This window comes from Cupressus sempervirens, chromosome 10 (genome assembly GCF_028749045.1).
Source record: "Cupressus sempervirens isolate cs-2001-9-10 chromosome 10, ASM2874904v1, whole genome shotgun sequence".
Taxonomy (NCBI): Eukaryota; Viridiplantae; Streptophyta; class Pinopsida; order Cupressales; family Cupressaceae; genus Cupressus; species Cupressus sempervirens.
The window spans coordinates 816,399,582-816,419,883 of NC_143127.1; the positions used below are offsets into that span (position 1 = coordinate 816,399,582).

The 20,302-nt window shown below is 37.0% G+C and overlaps 3 protein-coding genes across 12 annotated transcripts; 2 read left to right on the forward strand and 1 right to left on the reverse strand.

Moving 5' to 3' along the window:
• Positions 1-3,753: 3,753 nt before the first annotated feature.
• On the reverse strand, positions 3,754-18,823 carry LOC149536438 (uncharacterized). Of its 9 annotated transcripts, none has more exons than XR_016358012.1 (6): positions 18,611-18,823; positions 7,790-8,915; positions 7,344-7,589; positions 6,663-6,817; positions 6,470-6,579; positions 3,754-6,159 (listed from the first exon to the last, which is right to left on the reverse strand). XR_016358012.1 is itself a non-coding variant. In XM_089807228.1 (5 exons), the coding sequence occupies exons 2-4, from the start codon at positions 8,911-8,913 to the stop codon at positions 6,676-6,678; spliced, it is 1,512 nt and encodes a 503-aa protein (XP_089663354.1). In that variant the 5' UTR covers positions 8,914-8,915; positions 18,611-18,823; the 3' UTR covers positions 6,376-6,559; positions 6,663-6,675. The 9 variants fall into 9 exon arrangements, 4 of the variants coding, with proteins under 4 accessions (XP_089663352.1, XP_089663355.1, XP_089663354.1 ...); XR_016358013.1 differs by having other exon boundaries at positions 3,859-6,159; positions 6,470-6,559; XR_016358015.1 differs by having other exon boundaries at positions 3,859-6,159; positions 6,470-6,559; positions 7,790-8,929.
• LOC149536439 (uncharacterized) lies at positions 10,638-12,660 on the forward strand. Its single transcript, XM_089805614.1, has 2 exons — positions 10,638-12,081; positions 12,210-12,660. The coding sequence occupies exons 1-2, from the start codon at positions 10,942-10,944 to the stop codon at positions 12,567-12,569; spliced, it is 1,500 nt and encodes a 499-aa protein (XP_089661740.1). The 5' UTR covers positions 10,638-10,941; the 3' UTR covers positions 12,570-12,660.
• LOC149536440 (uncharacterized) lies at positions 12,640-13,698 on the forward strand. 2 transcript variants are annotated; one of them, XM_089805616.1, is made up of 3 exons: positions 12,640-12,742; positions 12,837-13,113; positions 13,221-13,698. In XM_089805616.1, the coding sequence occupies exons 1-3, from the start codon at positions 12,699-12,701 to the stop codon at positions 13,605-13,607; spliced, it is 708 nt and encodes a 235-aa protein (XP_089661742.1). In that variant the 5' UTR covers positions 12,640-12,698; the 3' UTR covers positions 13,608-13,698. The 2 variants fall into 2 exon arrangements, with proteins under 2 accessions (XP_089661742.1, XP_089661741.1); XM_089805615.1 differs by lacking the exon at positions 12,640-12,742 and having other exon boundaries at positions 12,749-13,113.
• Positions 18,824-20,302: the final 1,479 nt, after the last annotated feature.

Genomic DNA, 20,302 nt, shown 5'->3' on the forward strand with positions numbered 1-20,302 from the left:
AGATAGGATAATATATTCATGATAGGGTAATCCATTCCTCTCCCCTAAAGAGATTTGATAGGTACAATAAACAATGTAAAAGTCCAAATATAATTACTCAATATTCATGCATAGAGTCGGAAGTTATCCATCCACTTAAAAGTATTGGAGCCTTCGATTTTTGTGTTATTGGATTTCTAAAGAACGGCTAGTTGTCAATCAATGGGAATTACACAAATTGATGCATTTTTATATTCATGTACACTTTGTAAACTTTTCTAATAATAACCTCAAGATCTGGCAAGCCTAGAGTCGGTGCCATCCACCGTGCAATAAACATTGAATTGTGCCCAAAATGATCACATCATTGATTCAATTAGCACTTCAGTAGTTGCTAAAGAATTAAGCCAAGCAAAATATCTTGGTGCAGTCACAAAAATTAAGAATTAAAAAAATAATTAAAAAATCACATCAAGGATACCATTGATTGTAAAGTACTTCAAAAAAAAAAAAAAAAAAAAAACAAGAGCTCTTTGCAGATCTTGTGAGCTGTTGTCCCTTTTGGAAAGGAGACTTTTGTGTTTGCCGGGGAAACGTGAGATCTATTTTGTGAAAGAATGAATAGCTGTATAATGCTTAATGCAGCAAGTTGTAGTGAGCAGCAGAGTAATTAGAACTCATGGGATCAATTTTTAGCATTTGTAAAAGACTCAATTTTTTAAGCAAAATCTATTTTAGTGAAACAATTTGTCAGCAAAGTGTATAGTTTGATTTAGTTAAAGAGATAAATTATATTTTCAAATTCCAATCTGAAAAGAGTTGTATTGTATACCAGTAAAGATGGAGCATTTGAAAAGAGGAGACACATGGCGATACCTCCAAACAGCAAAGTGGAAAAATTTAGCACTGTATGGGCTGCTCAATATTGTGAAGTTTATATTATTTTATCAAAATCTATACATAAGTTGTGCTGTATGGACATGTAGAAAACACATATATAACTGGTTTTCTTTTTGTGCTTGTTTGTAGAAGCTGAATACTCCGTAGAAGTCTGATTTTCAACTAGTAGCAATTATTTACAATTTCCATACGTTTGGTAGGCTGGTGTCTCTAGTTAATGTTGTTTTTGGCACAAATTTCTTCTGAATGATGCTTATGGCCCGTGTAATTTAGATCCTATGTCCATGGCGTTAACTACAACCATGTCAGTGCACAGATTGACAGGATTGAGTTCAATGGCATTATCATACGCGTCCACCAACAGTTGGAAACGCACATTAGATAATCGATCATGGGTTTTATTGGGGTTGTCCTTCGACTGTAATCCAGAGCACCATTGCAGTTCTTCCTTTCCAGGGTTTCAACCACAAATCATAAATAATCTGATAAAAAACACCATCGATTTCGGCGTCCAGAAGAATTTTCATAGGAACGAAATATTTCTTAGCAGGTCAATGAAAGATAAGTCGGAAAAAGAACGGACATGCCAGAAGCAGGAAAAATTATGAACAATTGCATTCTAGGTAGGGTGTAATTGAAGCTCGTTTCAAGCACATTTGCTCTACTTATTCACATAAAGGGTAACAAGAAATTTCCAAACTTTGCCTAGAACTCATTGCATCCATCCAAAAAATATGCATCATCAGACACACAGAGCGGAAGGAAACCATTACCACATACCTGCTTTGTTCCCTTAAACTCCGGACCTTCAACATCTGCTACTCACTAATGTCAAGACTGAAAGACAATCCACTCTTTTTTAACCTACCAGCAGTAACGGTGTAGCAACCACATTAATTACACCTTTTCTCTGCCGACTTCCTTCTGCCCGTCTGACACGCTACATACGTAATTTAATTCCCAACAACTCTCTTCACGGACTCTTAATTTTCTGCCTAATATTAATTTTTCAAAAATGACAAAGCCCAGAAAAAATAGCCTTGACCAATGAAAATTTTGGAATTAACATAAAATATTTAGATTTTTTTAATCAAGCCATATCAAACTTTGAAAAATCATTGATGATTATTAGCAAGGAGAAATAATTTGGGGAGGTTAAAAGAAAACATTAGTTCCCTGCCTTTTTAACTAACACGCACAATTCACTATTAGTGCAACCCAAAATTATACACAACATTCAGGAACACAACTACATTTCAAGTGGAAGGCTTAAAACCATTGTTGCTGAAAATCAAAAAAATATAAAATTATAGGCAGTGATAAGAAACAAGTAGTATCTGGAGGATGTGCTGTTTAATGGAATAATTTCAAATGTCATTCAGAAAAACAATCATTAATTTACAAAGCAAATCATATCCTTCTATACAAGCTCCTCAAGTCGTATCTTACCAATGAATATAAAAGTTGATCATGCATCATACAATGCCAAATAGAATTATTACAACACATTTGTGCGTTATCACAACTGCACTTCAGATCCTACAAGCTCAAGCCTGAGTCATTTGAGTTGGCGATTACCAATTGGAATAAAGCAAACTAGAGGTGTATCAATATGCAGCGAGGAAAACAATTGGGAGGCCCACTGTGACCCGCAAGAACATGCTTGTTCTTTGTTAGGAACTTGGGACAGCTCATAAATCTCAGGAAAACAATTAAAAAACTAATGATTATGCATAAATATCTGCAACGACAACTAAAAGGTACTATCTTATAAACAGGGATTAGATGTAAGGTGCAGCAGCCAAATGTTATTTCAATTACAAGATCCCATGCAGAGCTCCCCTCTCAGATTACAGGAAGAATGGTAACAACTCTGTATAGGATCTAGTCAACAGCAAACATGTATGCAATTTCAACCTTAACCCAAAAGTCAAAGTGTAGCCTTGTACTACATAGAAATTAAGATCTTAAAAAACAATTATGATAGTAACTCCTTTTATAAGCCCAAATTAACGAATACAGTTATCCCAAAAAAAAGAACCATCTAGCATGGAACATTCAGGTAACCCACAACCAAACAAAAAACAACATGAGGCATTGTGCATGATTGCAACATGCATGGTAGGATTGAAATCCCCAGCTCACCAATAGAAAGATTCATCCTGCCCTAAGTAATGCCCAAACAAAGTTTATTCCCGATCTAGACATCTCAATTCGAGAGGTACTGCCCTATCAGTTGCCTAAAATAGTGGACTCTCGTCCCTCTCCTGCATAAATATTTACAAACATTATGTTAATAGGTGCATATAGCTCCTATAGTTGGGCATGCACACTTAATCATCTACCAGAGCGCAATCACTTATATGTGACTTTCTATACTTAAACAACTGCACAGCTCTGTTACATGACGCACAACCAAAATCCACGCACGTGACAAGACACTGGTAAACAAGAACCTTGCTATTTCCTATGGTATGAAAGGACATCTAGATGTTATGAGGAAATGGATAAATCAATATATAAATGTGTCGGGCAGTTAAAAGCTTTGGACCTCTATTACACCATGGTCCAGAAGACAACTTGTACATATGTTTATGGTCTAAATGACATTTGTTGACACTAGAGATGTGAATTTTCAAACTAAGAACTAGTTACTGAATTCAAAAAAATAAAAAACATTCAGAAAACCATGTAACTTTCCTTCTCTTAGAGTAAGCATTAAAACTCCCTCTTGGTCAGTAACAAAAGACATGTCTTATGAAGTGCAACCTAACACATTAGCAGCTCTAAATGTAGCCAAAAACATTTTTATTTTGTATCTATCATGAAGAGTGGAGAAAAGTATACATGAAATCACATTTGCAGCTACAGATATTTGCAAGAAAAACTTTATAGTATCTTGAATGAGACAGCACAGTAGCCATGTTTCTAACTAATCTTGGCTTTTGTGATTCACAGCATACCTATTAAAATTTCCCATAACAGTACAATTATTCCTTAGGCATTTGTCATTCATAGCAGAACCTACAAGAATTTTCCATACAAGAGTTCCTTTGGCTTTTGCCATTCACAGAACAATCTACCAGAATCTTCCATACGAGTACGGTAGTGTTTGGCTTTTGTCATATTCACAGCACAATGGTACCCTTTATCAAATTTCTTGATTAAACCTGACTGTCAATGATTCACGCACAACCTAAAAGGATTTTCCATACCAGTACAAGAGTTCCTTTGCCTTTTCTCATTCACAGCACAATCTACCAGAATCTTCCATAATGGTACGGTAGCTTTTGGACAGCACAATGGTATCCCTCTCAAATTTCTTGTTTAAACCTGATTGTCAATCGTTCATGCACAACCTAAAAATTATTTACACACCAGTAGAAGAGTTCCTTTGGCTTTTGCCATTCACAGACAATCTACCATAATCTTCCATACTGGTACAGTAGTTTTTAGCTTTTATCAGATTCACAGCACAATCTAGCAGAATTTTGATACCACCACAATGGTTCTGTTTCTCAAATTTCTCCTTTAAACCTGATTGTCAAGGAACACTCAAATGTACAAAACTCCAATGGTGCATACTGATATAGATCATGCAAGAACAGCCTACAATACGTCTGACATTCAACACTACACTTAATCATATTACTAACAGTTCAAGTAACTACTTCTGTCCAGTAAGTCTGTACATTGAGTTGCAAATGAGCTCTTTTAATACTACCTCTTCAGACCAATATCAAAATGTAAAACACATGAAATGGCTTCTTAACATAGTGAATCTTTTGATATAAAATCAAAATTAAATTTCCTGGAGCTTTCCTCATGGAACTTCAATTATGTAGAGCACAAAACATGAGCTTCTTTATCTAACTTCAAATAGTGTTGTCCTGAGCTTTTCAAAGTGGGAATGAACGTAGAACAAAAAACTGTTGCAGTTAGAAGTATGATCTTTAAAACAAAAAGGCAAATCCACAATACATACCTGTTGCTATTTGTAGGGATATTTATCCCCCCCAAGGTTTTGTCCAGAGAAACATTGTGTATCTTCATTCTTCAAGGTCAAGCACGTGTCTTAGTTAACAAAAGAAGGAACTTTGGATAAAATTAGGTATCCGTGGAAACTGAGACTGGCACATTTCCAGAAGCTTAACTTTCTTTGGGCACACTATTTTGGCGTGAAATCTCACTCGTTTAAAGCATAAATATTTTAAAACTTTAATTAAAATCAACTACATCTACAGCTACTGAAAAGAACATTATATAGCATAGTTCATGAGAAAGAAGACGGCAGTAAACTGCTTATGAAAAAGTACACGTGTCAAATCAAGGAAATCGTGTTTACGAACTTATATGGACCAAGACTAGGGGATTCTGCACAGCACCTATAGACTGCTGGTATTAAAACTTCCAGGATTCGGGCCACTATTTAGAAATATTGCATACCATTTCAGACCTCCACAATCAAGCATATGCTTCTCATATTTGTCAGAACAAATAACTTACGCAATAGGTCTAGGGTCACCACAAGTAATTCATGTACCGATATTGGGAAAAATAATCTATTTTGCTAACCATGAGATTGGCAAGAATGACACAGGCCCTCATAATTGATCATCTATTGCAGCACATGATGCCAAGCAACTCAAAAAACTTGTAATATACTGTTGATGTCAAATCATAACATGTTCTACTCATCTAGCACTCTTACCCTTGGGACCAAACAACAGAAGACTTTGCACCTAATATTCTATAGCACCAAACAATTGAAGGCATGCCACCTAGTATTCAATACATACGATCTACAGATAGGAACCTTACCATACCTTCATATGCCTGACAGCTTCTTTGGTCATTTGAGCAAATTTTGTTCTTCCTGATGACATTTGGATAAACTTACCCTTATTTATGATAGCCATTGTATTTCCTGCCATATAAATTACAAAGAAAAGATTGCTATAAAGCTGAAAAACATTATCCACAAGTTCTGCACTGTGATCATCACGCAGTATACCATTGATGTTCATTGTTCAGTGTTCACTCATCGCTCCAAGTCAAACAACATGGCAATGTGGTACATGCAATGCTAGTGACATGTACGTGTGCAAGGTACATAGAATTGACAATGCCACCATGAAGTTCAGGAAGTGCAAATGCAATCATGACCAAGTCCAAAATGTTCCAGGTACACATGCGCCAACCATAAAAATGCTCGAGAAAAGATAATGTACAAGTTCTCAGGAACAAATGGGGAAAGGTACAGATAGCCGCTGGGCGACCCTGAAAGAGGATTGCATGCAAAGAGTTATCATTTAATCATTCATATTTGATGAATACATCTTAACATTTTCCATACTTTATTATCTTTGGTTGTTCATCAAACAACCAAAAAGGAAAACACTTTTTAACAATTAACCTAAGCTGCTAACTGAATAGAAAACAAATCACCATTGTCTGTTCAATGTATGCCCATAAAAGGCTACAAGTTTCAACAGATTTCTCAATAACATCAACTAGATATTCATAGCTGTTAAACGGTATAAAAAGATTCAGAATCTTATAAATCAACATGGAACACAACATTACATACTTTAGAAACTACCAGCATTTGTGTACTTCTGGTGCTTCCAAAACCTACTGGGTAGTTGAACAGAGGTTCGTTGAATGCCACATATCATAACTGATAGAACTTTGAGTATTCTGTCAGGTTGAACTCTATAAATTGCTCTGATAACAAATTAAATGCAAATACAAGCAATTAGTAAAAAATATTCTAGGACAACCTCTTGAGCTTATTCAGTATCTTGTTGGGGTCTTTGCCTTCTCAATGAGAACAATTCGACCCTTCCACTCAGTTTGATCAAGTGCCCTTATTGCAGCATCTGCATCCTCATCTCTCTCAAGTGTTAGAAACCCAAAACCTCTAGAATCCCCGGACCTGCAAAACAAGAGACTGAATATGTAAGGGTGCAAAAACTTTAAAAGCATATCTTGAGCACCTGCTACCTCATAAGGCTAGCTGAATGGCCCTTTCAACTCTGAGCACCAAACACAAACTGACAGGCAATTGAATTGCAAAGATTGTTCTGGAAAAATATTAGCCACAAGAGTATTATAAGTGATTTAGAATGAGATGAAGACAGGCAAGACATGGATTAAGTAAGAACTGCATATGTGAAAGTTCCATACTTTTGCCAAAGCTTCCAACACACAGGAGGTCAACAAATGAGGAAGAAATACTAGCATAAACACAAGATCTCTAGAAAAAAATATAACATTAGAAAATTCATGAACAGCATAAACAGCCAACTCTAAAAATGAACTTCAAAACATGCAGAGGAAAGCACAGCAGATGACAACATCAGCTTCGACATTCAGACAAAAATTTGATATACAGATTTGTAACTTGCATGAAAAAAAAAGGCACACAATTTAAATGTAAACACAATCCGAAGAAATCTCACCGCTTATCCCGAACAACACGAACATCAGTGACTTTTCCAAATCTACTGAACTTTCTCTCCAGATCTCTCTCTGTGGTGTCAAAGCTGAATCCTGCTATAAACAAGTTGTTTCCAGGCTTTCCAAGACCAGTGTTCCTGTTTGGCGGTGGGGACCAAGGCCTGCGTCTTGGAGACCGGCGTCTAGGGCGGTATCTTGGAGGTGACCTGTGCCTTGGAGAGTATCTGCTCCTTGGTGAATATTGACCCCTGCAATCAATAATCAAAAAGCTAAAGCAATAAAAATACCTTTTATTAATTCAAGAATTTAAAATCAATAAAAATGGCAGCACTGTATTTTACTCTTGGGCATATATGTGGGAAATTAACATCCAGAAAATGTTATACAAGTTCAATTTTTAAACCCATAGCAAAAGAACTAGAAAACAAAACAGAAACAAGTGACATACCTGGGTGATCTTCGATAGTAGTTACGCCCAGGTGACCTGGAGCGAGATCTACCATGATAACCTCTTCCGTAACCAGGTGAAACAGCATGTCTTCCAACAGGAGAACGTGACTGGTCATTCTTGCGTCGAACTTCTTGAGGAGAATACCTTCGTTTCTGAGATGGAGATACGCGCCTAGAAACTGGAGACCTGGGCCTTGCCGGAGAAGACGGCATCTCCCTTCTGGAAATAGATGGCCTATGCCTTTCAGGAGAAGGGAACTTGTACTTCTTAGGTGAAGGTGATCTGTGCCTTTCAGGTGAAGGTGACATGTACCTCCTACGTGAGGCTGATCTGAGCCTTTCAGGTGAAGGTGACACATACCTCCTAGGTGAGGCTGGTCCTTGCCTTTCAGGTGAAGGTGACATGTATTTCCTAGGTGGGGCTGATCTGCGCCTTTCAGGTGAGGGGGAATCATACCTCCTAGGTGAGCCTGCTCTGTATTTACCAGGAGAACATGACATTTGCATTGCAGGAGACGCTGGTCTGTGCCCAACGGGTGAAGAAGGATGCTTTCCAGGTGAATGTGATCTGGGTGAAACACGAGGCATTGAGTTTGCAGGAGAAGGTATTTGATCCCTGGTAGGTGAAGCAGATGTGTAGTGTGCTGGTGACACCGATCTAGATGGTGATCCTGACACATTTTTTGCAGGTGAAGGCAATCTGGCTCTTACAGGAGATGGGGACCTTTGTCTCAATGGTGTGGATGATTGCCTTGGAGGGCTCTTCCCTGGAGAATCAACTGTCCCATCAGTGAATGATTGCGGACTTGACATCTGTTTTGGAACAGATGATACTGATCTAGACTTAGCGACAGGAGACACTGAAGGCCTTTTGCTCCGTTCCATCTGCACAGGAGAATATTCTTGGTGATTGTCAGTTGCCATCTGCATAGAGAGACCGCCTCCAATTGTATCCTCCAGCAAAGGCTTCTCTTTGTAGGGTTGGTAATCATAATCATCTCCTTCATCTTTTGTCACAGCTTGATTCAGATCAAGATCAGCTGATCTTCCATATTCCTCCCTCATGCCCCTAGGTAAATCTTCCTGCCTGTCCCAGGACCTTGTAGGTGATTCTAAGGCCATTCCTGTGTTAATGCAACTGTTATTATAAAAATTTACAGCATTTTAATATGGTATCTAAAACATATTGTCATGTGGAAGTCGAAAACTCATGGAAGCATACTGCAAAGGTTTTCTGTTAAACTAACAAGAAATCATCTCTAAAACATTCATATTAAACTCAAATATGCTTGCATTTGTAATCAAATTACTAATTAGAAATCTTTACTATTCTTATGTAACTGTAAACATAGAACTTTCATTTTTCCAGTGATAATCAATAATATCATTCAACTTCAGATCTTACCCTATTGTTTCTTACCATATATAATTTTCATTTTTCTAAGATTGGTAATAATCTGAAGTAATTCTTCCAATTCCTTAATATTTTATATATTACTCCAAAAAAGAACAGGAGCTCTCTAAAATATTGCAAGTTTTTCTTTACTTTTTTAAAAATTACAAACAGTATTTGAATAGAACAGCAAATTGGAAGGCATGCCGACATATTTTAAAAACTGAAGTTATTACTCCATAAAGAATAGGAGCTCTCTAAATGATTGCAAGTTTTTTCTTTACTTTTTTTCAAATACAAACAGTATTTGACGAGAATAGCAAATTGGAAGGCATGTCAACATATTTTAAAAACTGATGTGGGTCTATAGTCCATACAGGCAATTCGAAGTACCATTAATACTGGAGAGGGAAAATGCTAACAAGTTAAACAAGAGGCATGCACACCAAAATCTTTACTTCGCCAGGAAAACAATCAATCTGGACCCTTGAGCAGTTTGAGAAACGATTGAGAACACATAGAAACTTCAGAAATAGTATAGATTGTGAGGTTAATTCTTCCAGAAAAAGTATATTGTTCATATTTTGAAGTCTTAAAAATATGTAGGAGACATTTATACTTCTTTCATTGGATTACTTTCCTCAGATTATTATCAAGAGCACCCACTAGGAAACATACTGTTACCTCATTCAAGGGAACATTGCCTTACACAAAAGTTTTCCCTAATTGACTGTTTGATAAGGAAACCATTTTTTAGTCTATTAGAGTAGATAAACAATAACCAAAACAATGATGACAGATGCACTATCAAAGGCATATACAAGTTGCAAAGAAGAAAGCTGTAGATACACTGAAGGAAAAAATTATGCGAACACGTTAGAAAATTATACAACCATAAAATGGGGTTGCATAAATGGAAAAGAGAAAAAATAAGACAAGACCAGCACAAAATATTAAATAATAACAAACACCATACCCAAAGGCACATATAAGCCTACAAGTAAACAGAAAACAAAAAAAGTGTTGACAACTTTACAGTCCCAGACTAGAAACGATGCCATTCAGACCTATAACAACCCCCAAGAAGAGCAAGTGCATCTTTCACTTTACTAGTCTCCTGGTGCAGGTGAATAATTAAGGAAGATTTGAAATTGAGTATATTCTAGAAAACTGCTTAAATACTTAGTTACCGGATTCGCCTGGAAAAGGCCGGATCCGGGCTCGGGTCCGATTCGGATCCGGATCCACGTATGGATCCGTGAGGATCCGGGCAGGATTCGTAATCCTGCCTGTGGATCCGTAAGGAGCCGCGGGCCGCGGCTCCTTACGGATCCACAGGCAGGATTACGAATCCTGCCCGGATCCTCGAGGATCCACGCGCGGATCCGCGTGAATCCGCGGCAATCAAGGAGGAGAATGCAAAAACGTGGGCCCATTATCATTTTTTTTTTGCCCTAAAGGCCCTAAACCCTAAAAACGACCCTCTAAATCACAATGCAAGTTCATTTGCTCTCTATTTTGCTCTCTATTTTGCGCTCTCATACTTGCTAGTTTGAAGTGAAGTGCTTGGATTCGAAGGAGATCGGTTGTGGAGCTTCAAATACCTTGCAAGAAGTGTTTAAGGTATGCATTTCAACCATATTCTTGAATTCTTTCATAGATTATTGATTTATTTTTAGTTTTCCAAATTTTCAAGTTTTTGTGCAAGTGTGAAGTATGGTTTTCTTTCACTTTTTCTAGATTGCAAGAATAGAACAATGAGTAGTCAAGGCTCAGTGGGTGGGGGTGGGGCTGCATCACCAAGCTTCAAAATTGATAAGGGGTCTCCTTTATGGAGACACACAACAAGAGTTGCACAATGTCCTGGGGGTGGGGCATACATATGGAAATGTAATTTTTGCAACATACAACATAGAAGCTCCTATTCCCGAGTGAAACTACATTTTTTGGGCCCTGCGGGTGAAGGAATTCACATGTGTCAAGGTAGTGATAAGAAGGGATTACCAGCTGCACAAATAGCAGCATTAGCAAAAGAGCAAGATGATGCTGATAGAGCAGTTGCAAAAGCAAAACGTGGTGCTTCCCAAAAAACAAATATACCAACACCATCATTTGATCAAACAAACACAAGAACACATCCTTTTTTGCCTATGCCAACTACAAATGATGAAGATGAAGACCCATCTCCACTCACCCGCAAGAGAGGCCCACTAGATAGGGCATTCCAAATTGAAAAGAGAGACATTGCTGATCACAAAATTGGACGTTGTTTAATTGCAAATGGTGTTTCATTTAATTTTGCTAGATCACCTTATTTTAGGGAGATGGTGGAAGCAATAAATGATGCACCCCATGGTTACAAACCGCCTGGTTATGAGAAGTTGCGCACTACCATATTACATGATGAGAGGAAAAATGTAGAGGCTCAACTTCAACCAATAAGAGATTTTTGGGTTCAATCGGGTGTGTCTATTATTTCGGATGGTTGCAAAGATTGTAGAAACCGTCCATTGATCAATGTTATTGCTGTATGCCCTAAGGGGGCAATGTTCTTGAAGGCAGTTGATTGTGAAGGGGAAGTGAAAGATGCAGAATTTATTTCACGCATTCTCATTGATGCCATAGAGTCAGTGGGTCCTGATAATGTTGTTCAAGTGGTCACGGACAATGCAAAAGTTTGCAGGGCTGCAGGGATAATTGTAGAGTCTAGATATGATCATATCTTTTGGACACCATGCACTGTCCACTCTCTCAATTTAGTGATGAAAGCAATTGGCACCGAAATAGATTGGGTGAAAAGGATATATGAGGAAGCTGAAGAGATTCAAATGTTTGTGACAAATCACCACATGTCACAAGCAATTTTTAGGAGTTTCTCGGACTTGGAGTTATTGAAGGTAAATTTTTATATTTAATATATAATTGAATATTATTGGATTCCACAATTATTAATTTTTGTTGTTGTTTACATTAACATGTTTTAATTTTTAAATGTTTTACTAACTTGAGTTTAACATGTTCTTAGGTTGCTGAAACCCGCTTTGCCTCTCACACAATCGTCTTGAGACGACTTGTGAAGGTAAAAGAAGCATTGAAGCATATGGTCATTAGCCCCCAATGGGGCATTTGGAAGAATTCCAATACAGCAAGGGCTTTAAATGTGAGAAGAATGATACTAGATGAGGATTGGTGGGGTCTTGTGAGTTATGTGTTGGAAATCACCGATCCAATAATGGCAATGCTTCGCTTCGCAGATAGTGATGAGCCATGCCTTGGGGATATTTATGATTCCATGGATAGTATGCTGGAAAAAATTAAAATGGTAAGTTTTACGCTCTTTTACAACAATTTTTTATTTGAGAGATATCTAGATTCTAAAGTTTAAATTGACATATTCACTAATTATAATTATTATTCATATTTCATATCTTAGGTCATACAGAGGAGGGAGAATGATCCTGAGGACACGCTTTACAAGAAGGTGGAAAAAATTGTTCATCATCAATGGAACAAGATGACCACACCTTTGCACCTCCTTGCATATGCTCTATCCCCGAGGTACTGTAGTTCTTATCAAATGTTTGTGCTTATTTTATCCAATGTTTGTGCTATTGATATTTGATAGTGTTCAATTGTCTTTTGTTATCCCCAGGTACTATAGTGCAGATGTACTTCGCCTTCCAGGTAGAGTGCCACCATTTAGAGATGCAGAGGTTGCAGATGGGTATAAGAGGGCACTAGCTAAGATATTCCAAGATCCAGAGATTGGGGCAATTGTGAGGAGTGAATTTGCTGCTTTCAACTCAGGTGAGGATTTCGACCCTATTGCCATAGCAGACCAAAGCAGGATGGGTGCCATCAAATGGTGGTACCTTCATGGGCAAGCCTTCACGTACCTCCAACCTCTTGCCATAAAGGTCCTATCCCAAGTAAGTTTGAAAAATTAAGCTTAAGGTTAACATTCTCAATTCCTTGAATTTATTATTTAATTTATTTATCTTGATTGTTGTATTGATAATTTTTAATTTCTCTTTAGGTTGCCAGCTCTTCTGCTGCTGAGCGGAATTGGAGTACTTACTCCTTTATCCACTCAATCAAACGCAACCGGTTGGCTCCAAAAAAATCAAAAGACCTTGTGTTCATTCACAACAATTTGCGCTTGTTGTCACGGAAGGATCCTAAGTACAAGAAGGGGCCCGAAAAGCTTTGGGATGTAGCACCCGAGACTCCTGATTTAGATATGACCATCCGAGATCTTGCTAGATCCACTTTGATTGATGTGGATGATGAGGAGGAGGATTATGAGTTAACAATCCCCTCTACTACTAGTGGTTTGGGTTCCTCTACTAATACAGATGCAGCACTTGCAGCTCACCAGTACCCCTCTGATGCGGATTTTCTTGAAAATCCATTTGATGATTAAATAAAAAACTTTAGTGTTGACTCTTGACTCTTTTATGAGTAAATCATGTTATAAACTTTAAGTTTAATGATCTATATTTTGAATGTTACAAGCTTTCACTTTCAGTAATTCAATGTGAATGTGTTGATTTTCTTTATAATCGTGAAAATAGATTAATTATCAATGTCATTGATCAAGTATACTAGATTCATACTATGAAATGATTTAATTTTAGAATTATGTATATTTCTCTTTTTTTTAGTATATATAATTATATATATATATATATGCACGAATCCTCCACGAATCATAATTGGGAAAAAAAAAAATCCCGAATCCACGGATCCGATTCACGTGCCCGAATCGGATTCGTGTCACGAATCGGCAACTAAGCTTAAATATCTTGAAGTCACATAATGGGAGCACCAATAACTTTGCTCACTGATAATTAGTTCACGATTTGACTAGAAAATTTGTGATACAAAACAATTTATCTAGTTTTCCCAGAATATTGTCTCAATCATTCAAGTCTGCAAATACAACCTACAAAAGTTAAAGGTACAATTTTATACAAAGCCAAGCCATGAAGTTTCAAGAGGTCAAAGCTCAGAAGATAAAATATGAATGTCATTGGTGTATTGAAGGTGAAATGAGGATAGACTAATTCCAAATATTGTTTTTAAGATGAAGTAAATGATCCAGTAACTGTAATTCAGGCCTGGAAGGCCATGTGTTCATATAAGATTTGAATCAAAAGGGTCCTCAATTGATTCACCCGGAGATTCATCCAAAGTTCACTTTTTGCATCTGGATTGTCCTGAGCAAATTTAGGTAAACATGCAGAAAACTGGTAAGTTTTGTTTTTAGTGTATACCAAGCTTCAACAATGAGTAAAAAAGGACTCTGGGCAAATTTAGGTAACCCAATAGACGAGGAAGTGTTTTCTTGTGGTATTTTCTAGGCTTCAACAATAACCAAAATGGAATCCCTGGCCCTCAAAGCAGCTTAAAAAGCATTTGGAACAGTAAAACAAACCCATTTTACCTCATTCTAAATACAGAGAACACAAAGTGGTAGGACCATTGGATGTCCCAAAGTGATAGGATTTCTACAAATGTAAAATGGCCTATGCACTTCCAAAGAGATTGATAACAAAGCTTATGAGAAAAGAGGTCAGCTTTTTGGGTTTTGATTTAACAGGATACTTATATATGTAGACACAAATCCTTTGACTTGAATGAAATGTATCGAACACCAAATTGCTGAAATAGGATCAGCAATGCTAGCCAGCTCTAACTCCATATACAAATCCCACATCAATATATTCTCAAATTGGTTGCTTTGTAAGTATGTTAAAGTGCTATAGCGAGTTCCAACAAGTGATGTTGATTTTTGGGTTCGCAATGGATGTAATTTGAAGTGCACAAGCTCATACATTCCAGTGAAAACCCATTTGTGTGGCATTCATGGATAGAGCACCTAAGCCTGTCCACAAAACAATGTTGTCATTATCTCAAGCCATCAGGACAAGTCATGGCATATATAAATAAGTAGGAGCAAGCAGCTAAACAAACAAGTCATAATTTGGCGAAGATGGGATCTCAAAGAATGAAGATCCCTCTTCCTCCATCTAATCTTGGAACTGTGGTAGAAAGCCACTTAGTTTTACCATACTTCTAAAAATACTCACTCACATAAGAGATAAAATGAGGCCGCAAGACTGCTAAATAACACGCTGCAAGATGTATCTATCCAAATGGATTGTCTTCCAATGTTGCTCATTCACCATATAGGCAAGAAATGCTGAGGGAAAAAAATGAAGCTCCACATGGATACATGAGCTTAGGTTGTGACAAGAGCTGCATTAAAAATGAGGTAAAACATGTAGAAGATCCATTGCAGATCATCAAGTATAAGTTGAAAGAGATAGGTGTGCCCATCATTTCTAATGGATAGAAGGATGTCAAAAAATCAACTCTTGACTGATGCAACTGTAGTGTCCCTTAAAAGGGCAGGATTTTGGATTGTGGTCCACAAGTGATGGATGCATTATCCAATGTTAAAATCCTCTTACCAATCAATTTGTTGGTTAAGGAACATTATTAGTCCACCGTTTTACGATCATGTGCCATCCACTCCCTCAAACTACAAAACATTGGCAACATATTTTAGTGAATCAAAAAGGCCTATTGGCTATCGAAGTTCTATCTGCACATTTCTAGAGGTAAGACCAATCCTAAACACGTGGTGAACATACCATTCAGAGGATACAGCTAAGACTCATTAATAAAGACTGGATAAATAGAAATCAATTGATTAAAGTGGTTAAACTCTGTTTGATGTCTGCTAAGACAAGCGAGCTGCTCTCTAAGGTATTTTTAACTGAACAATTAAAAAGAAATGAAGTTTAGACACAAATTCTTAACTGCCCACCCAATGTGCCATGGATCTCAAAAGATTGCCAACAAATTCATTTCAGCACTGGCTGAAAACAGGCCTGCAAAACCTCCAAAAATCAGATCTAGACACATTATTGCATATGCACCAAAAGATTAAAACAATCCTAATAACCACACACACATACAAATATCTAAGGGGGAGAGAAAATCATGACCCTTTAAATATTTACTAATTCTAGTTTGCGTAAAACCAGGCTCAAATCATGTCAATTGGCCAGAAAAGCATAGTAGAATCTAAACTCCAACTACAATACCAAGGAAGACGAGATTAGATTGATGATAGATTGATCTTCCACCGCCTAGAATAGTGCCTATTCCATTAAGGAATTAGTGTCAAAACTAGTTAAGCAGAGAAAACTTGTATAAAGCTGCAATAAATCCTAATGTGTACTTGTGTATTAGCCAATGACTTCGAATGAGCACTAATGCAACTCATTCCGCAAATCAATGATATTGTACACATTTTCTTAACAAGATAACTACAACCTCAAGCAAACAACATGTCAGACAATGATTCAATGTGGGCAGTGCAGATTGTAAACACCCATGAACTATGAATAAGACAAAGGTTCACTATTAAAATATGTTTTACTAAAAAACTAAGCCCTGATTCATATGAATCTTAGGGTCAACTACAAGTTGTTTATGTTTTTTTATGTTCACCAAAATTTTGAACTTCAATGGAGGAAGCCTGGACCTGATGACATAGGCTTAACCATGGTTACACCGCTCTAGGGAACAAGGGGACGATAGAACAGGGGTACAAGTTTCTGAGACGGGGAACAGAGGGGCCTTAATTTGGGGATGTCAGGGGGACGGTGGCAAGGGACCAGGGGGGTATATGCTAAACATATGGTACTTAAAATGCTAGTTATGAAAAGATGTATTGCAATATAAGATATAAACATATAAATGAGTAAATGCTTGAACATTGCGTTGAATTGGTACGTCGAACATTGACCATAACGAGAAGTCCCCCCATCCTCGATAGAGGTGGCAAAATCTGGTGGCACGGCTAGGGACGAAGGAACAAAGTCCCCAAGTCCCCGGTGTGTCCCCATCTTCAACACATGGGGGGAAAGTGGGAGGACATGTCCTCATGTTACTATGTGTTTAACCATGTAATACACCTCAACGAACCATTAACCAGCAAACAATTGAGGTTGAGCCAACCATATAACATCACCACATGGACATGTAGCACATTATGATTCATCCACATACGAAAAAAAATGCCACGTGTACCTTGAGTTGGAGCAATCATGATAGGCGTGATTTAGTATCAATCATCTTGGAAACAATCAAACAATGAGCAATGTAAAGCGTCCAGGTCTGTGAATAGCACATGGCACATCAAAAGTTGTGCCCCAAAAGATTTACTTATTGGAGCATTTTAGTGCCCTACCCACCAATGAGTGCTAGCATCCCTTCTATGTGAGAGAATGGGCCTGCCATCCTACCACATAACAACCATACAGGACTTGTCAATAGGTTTCTACAAGGAAGGTGCCACCACAAGGAGACATGCGCCGGAGGGCAAAGTCTTAAGGCCCATTGCAATTGCTACATACATGCTCCAAAAAAACAATAAATCACCAAGGAACATATGGGCAAATGAGACATTGCGACACCATAAAAGATGCAAGCCACGTGCATAATTGGAGCAATTCTTGTGAAGAGTTTAAACAATGAGCATATGGCAAGGGCTCTAAAAGTTGGTAGAGAGGAGGAGACAATATGCGATATTGACAAATCATCACAAGAAGGTTTGCACTAGGAGTTTGGCTATAGTGCACTACCAATAAGGTAGCCACATGTGACAGTATAGAAGATGGTCGAAGAGAGCAATGAAGAGAATATGGCGACTAGGAGCTAAAACCAAAGAGAGCAATGAATCAAAGGGCATGAAATGGTAATGAAGATTAACATGAGCTATTACAACAAGTGTATAGTGGCAAAGAATCTAACAATTTATGGGAAACGTGGGACAGAAGAGAGCTAAAACACATTATACGCTCCAAATGCTTGGAAAAGATTATAGAAGGTGATGTAAAGCTCAACGATTTTGATAAAGCTTAGAAAAGTGGGTAGAAGAAGTAAAGCTTAAAGTAAAGAATGACATAAGCGGTTCCCCTCCCTACTAATAAATTTAGTAAATGCTTGCATTTATAGAACATAAATTAAAACACGGCAATAGTGCAATAGCCAGTTACGGAGTTCCTCTTAAAATATTAAAAAAGAAACAGGTGAAATCTCATAACACTTCAAACATCGAGAAAACAAATATTATAGGCGCAGCCATCAGAACAGCAAAAGGCAGAATTATTTTTATCACTCGTAATAAAACTAAAATTAAGAATTGAAGCAACATCACTCTTATCCACACCTCAATGAGTGCTTGTTTCATCCATCAAACAATCGATAACAGAACAATACAAAATGTAGCAAAAAATATCATATACGGAAAAAATAAATCTAGGGTTTAAACTAAAACCTTCAAATTATAGCAAAAAATTCATAATGATTCAATAATCTTGAAAAATAACATAATAGGTAGAGGCCCACCTGTTTTCTTCAGATGTCCGAATCCAATCGAGTCGACTCTGATAAATATAAGCCCTAGCTTTTTAATTCATCAAATAGAATTGCAACTAAAAATAAAAACAATTCAGTCCTGTTGTGGGAGAAACAAACCCTAGTTAATAAATATATTGAGAGCAAAGCTGCAGTAAAAATGATATTATATCTTGGAGCTTCGGATTGCATAGGACAACGTTTAAGGGAAGAAAGCCCTCTCTTGCATTTTATAGATGTTTGGAGTCCGTCTTCAAAGCCCCCGCAAAGGTGGGAAAACCTTCGGAACAATTTGCGAGGGTCGATTGGCGGTGTGTGCATTTTGTACTCGACGTTATAGTTATGTGGAAAGGAAATTTTATTTTCCGAAAGTTTTAAATTAGGTAAACTAGCAAGCGTTGCAATGGGTAAGCACGAACATTAAAAAAATTGCTTTATAGTTATTAATTGATAATTAAATTTAAATTTATTTAATTGAATAAAAATGTTATTAGTCCATGGGAACTAATGTTTTTGTTGAACTCTGATCAATTTTTTTTTCACTTATCGATGTCTTATTCCAAAGTTTTACAAAGCTTCAAAGCTATATTTAAAAATTAATTATTGAATGCAAATTCCTTGTTTTTTATTAGTGGAATTGGATTTAGTTGGGCTTTTTTAGAAATAAAAAATAAGACGAAATTGTGAAAAGACAGCATGGGATAAAGATGAATTTAATATGGGTCAAAAAAGTTGGAGAAAACATCAATTGAAAAGTTCACGGAGTAGAATGAGGGTTTTGGAGAGGTGAGAAAGAACCAAGGCGCGTCGACTAGAAGCATTGCAAAGGAGTTTGAGAGATCAGGTGAAACTTGTGAATGGTTTTGTTAGCTTCTACTGCACTCAGATTTTACTCAGCCAGTGGTTCCTTTTACAGTAATCCCCCTAAACATTTTCCATTACGATCTCCCCTATATATTTTCCATTTGTGTTTGCTCATATGTCAATTGTTGAAAGAATAAATTCTAATAATGTCATTAGTATTATGTCTGTGGCTTTCACATTTGGCTCTGACCACTTGAAAAGAAGTAATGACAGAACTCTTGTTCGTGGATTCAGGGATTTCAAATTTCTCTTTCCATGCACGCTAGGATATCTTACTGACATCTAAATACACCTCACAGTAATGTGATTTAGTTAGTGCACTGAGTGAATATCTCTAGCAGATTTATTTTTTAGTCTCAAGATGTCCAATATTCGTGGCATGTCTGCCCTATTGCTCTATTTGTGGCCTGTAAATAAAAATAACTATTATGCCTAAATTTGTATGCCAAATTTTGTTGTCATACAATAGAAGATAGGTAACGATAAATAGTTTAGAAGACTCAAACAACCACCCTCAAACCCATTTCCTACTTAAACAAGATAGACATTTTGCTTGCATATTAGATGTACAAATTTTGTTTTCAAATTCATATTAGACTTAAATAATCATGGAACTTCACATTGCAAATTTATTAAAAAATATATCTATAAATACATAATTCATACATATTCAAATATATCTTCAAATACATAATTCATACATATTCTACATCAACTACGCACAAAACCTCATTAGTCCCAATTTTCTACTCTTCCCAAAGGTAGGGACTCTAATTCGCCACAAGCTCTTGTTATAAAAGGAATATAGTGTGGTAGAAA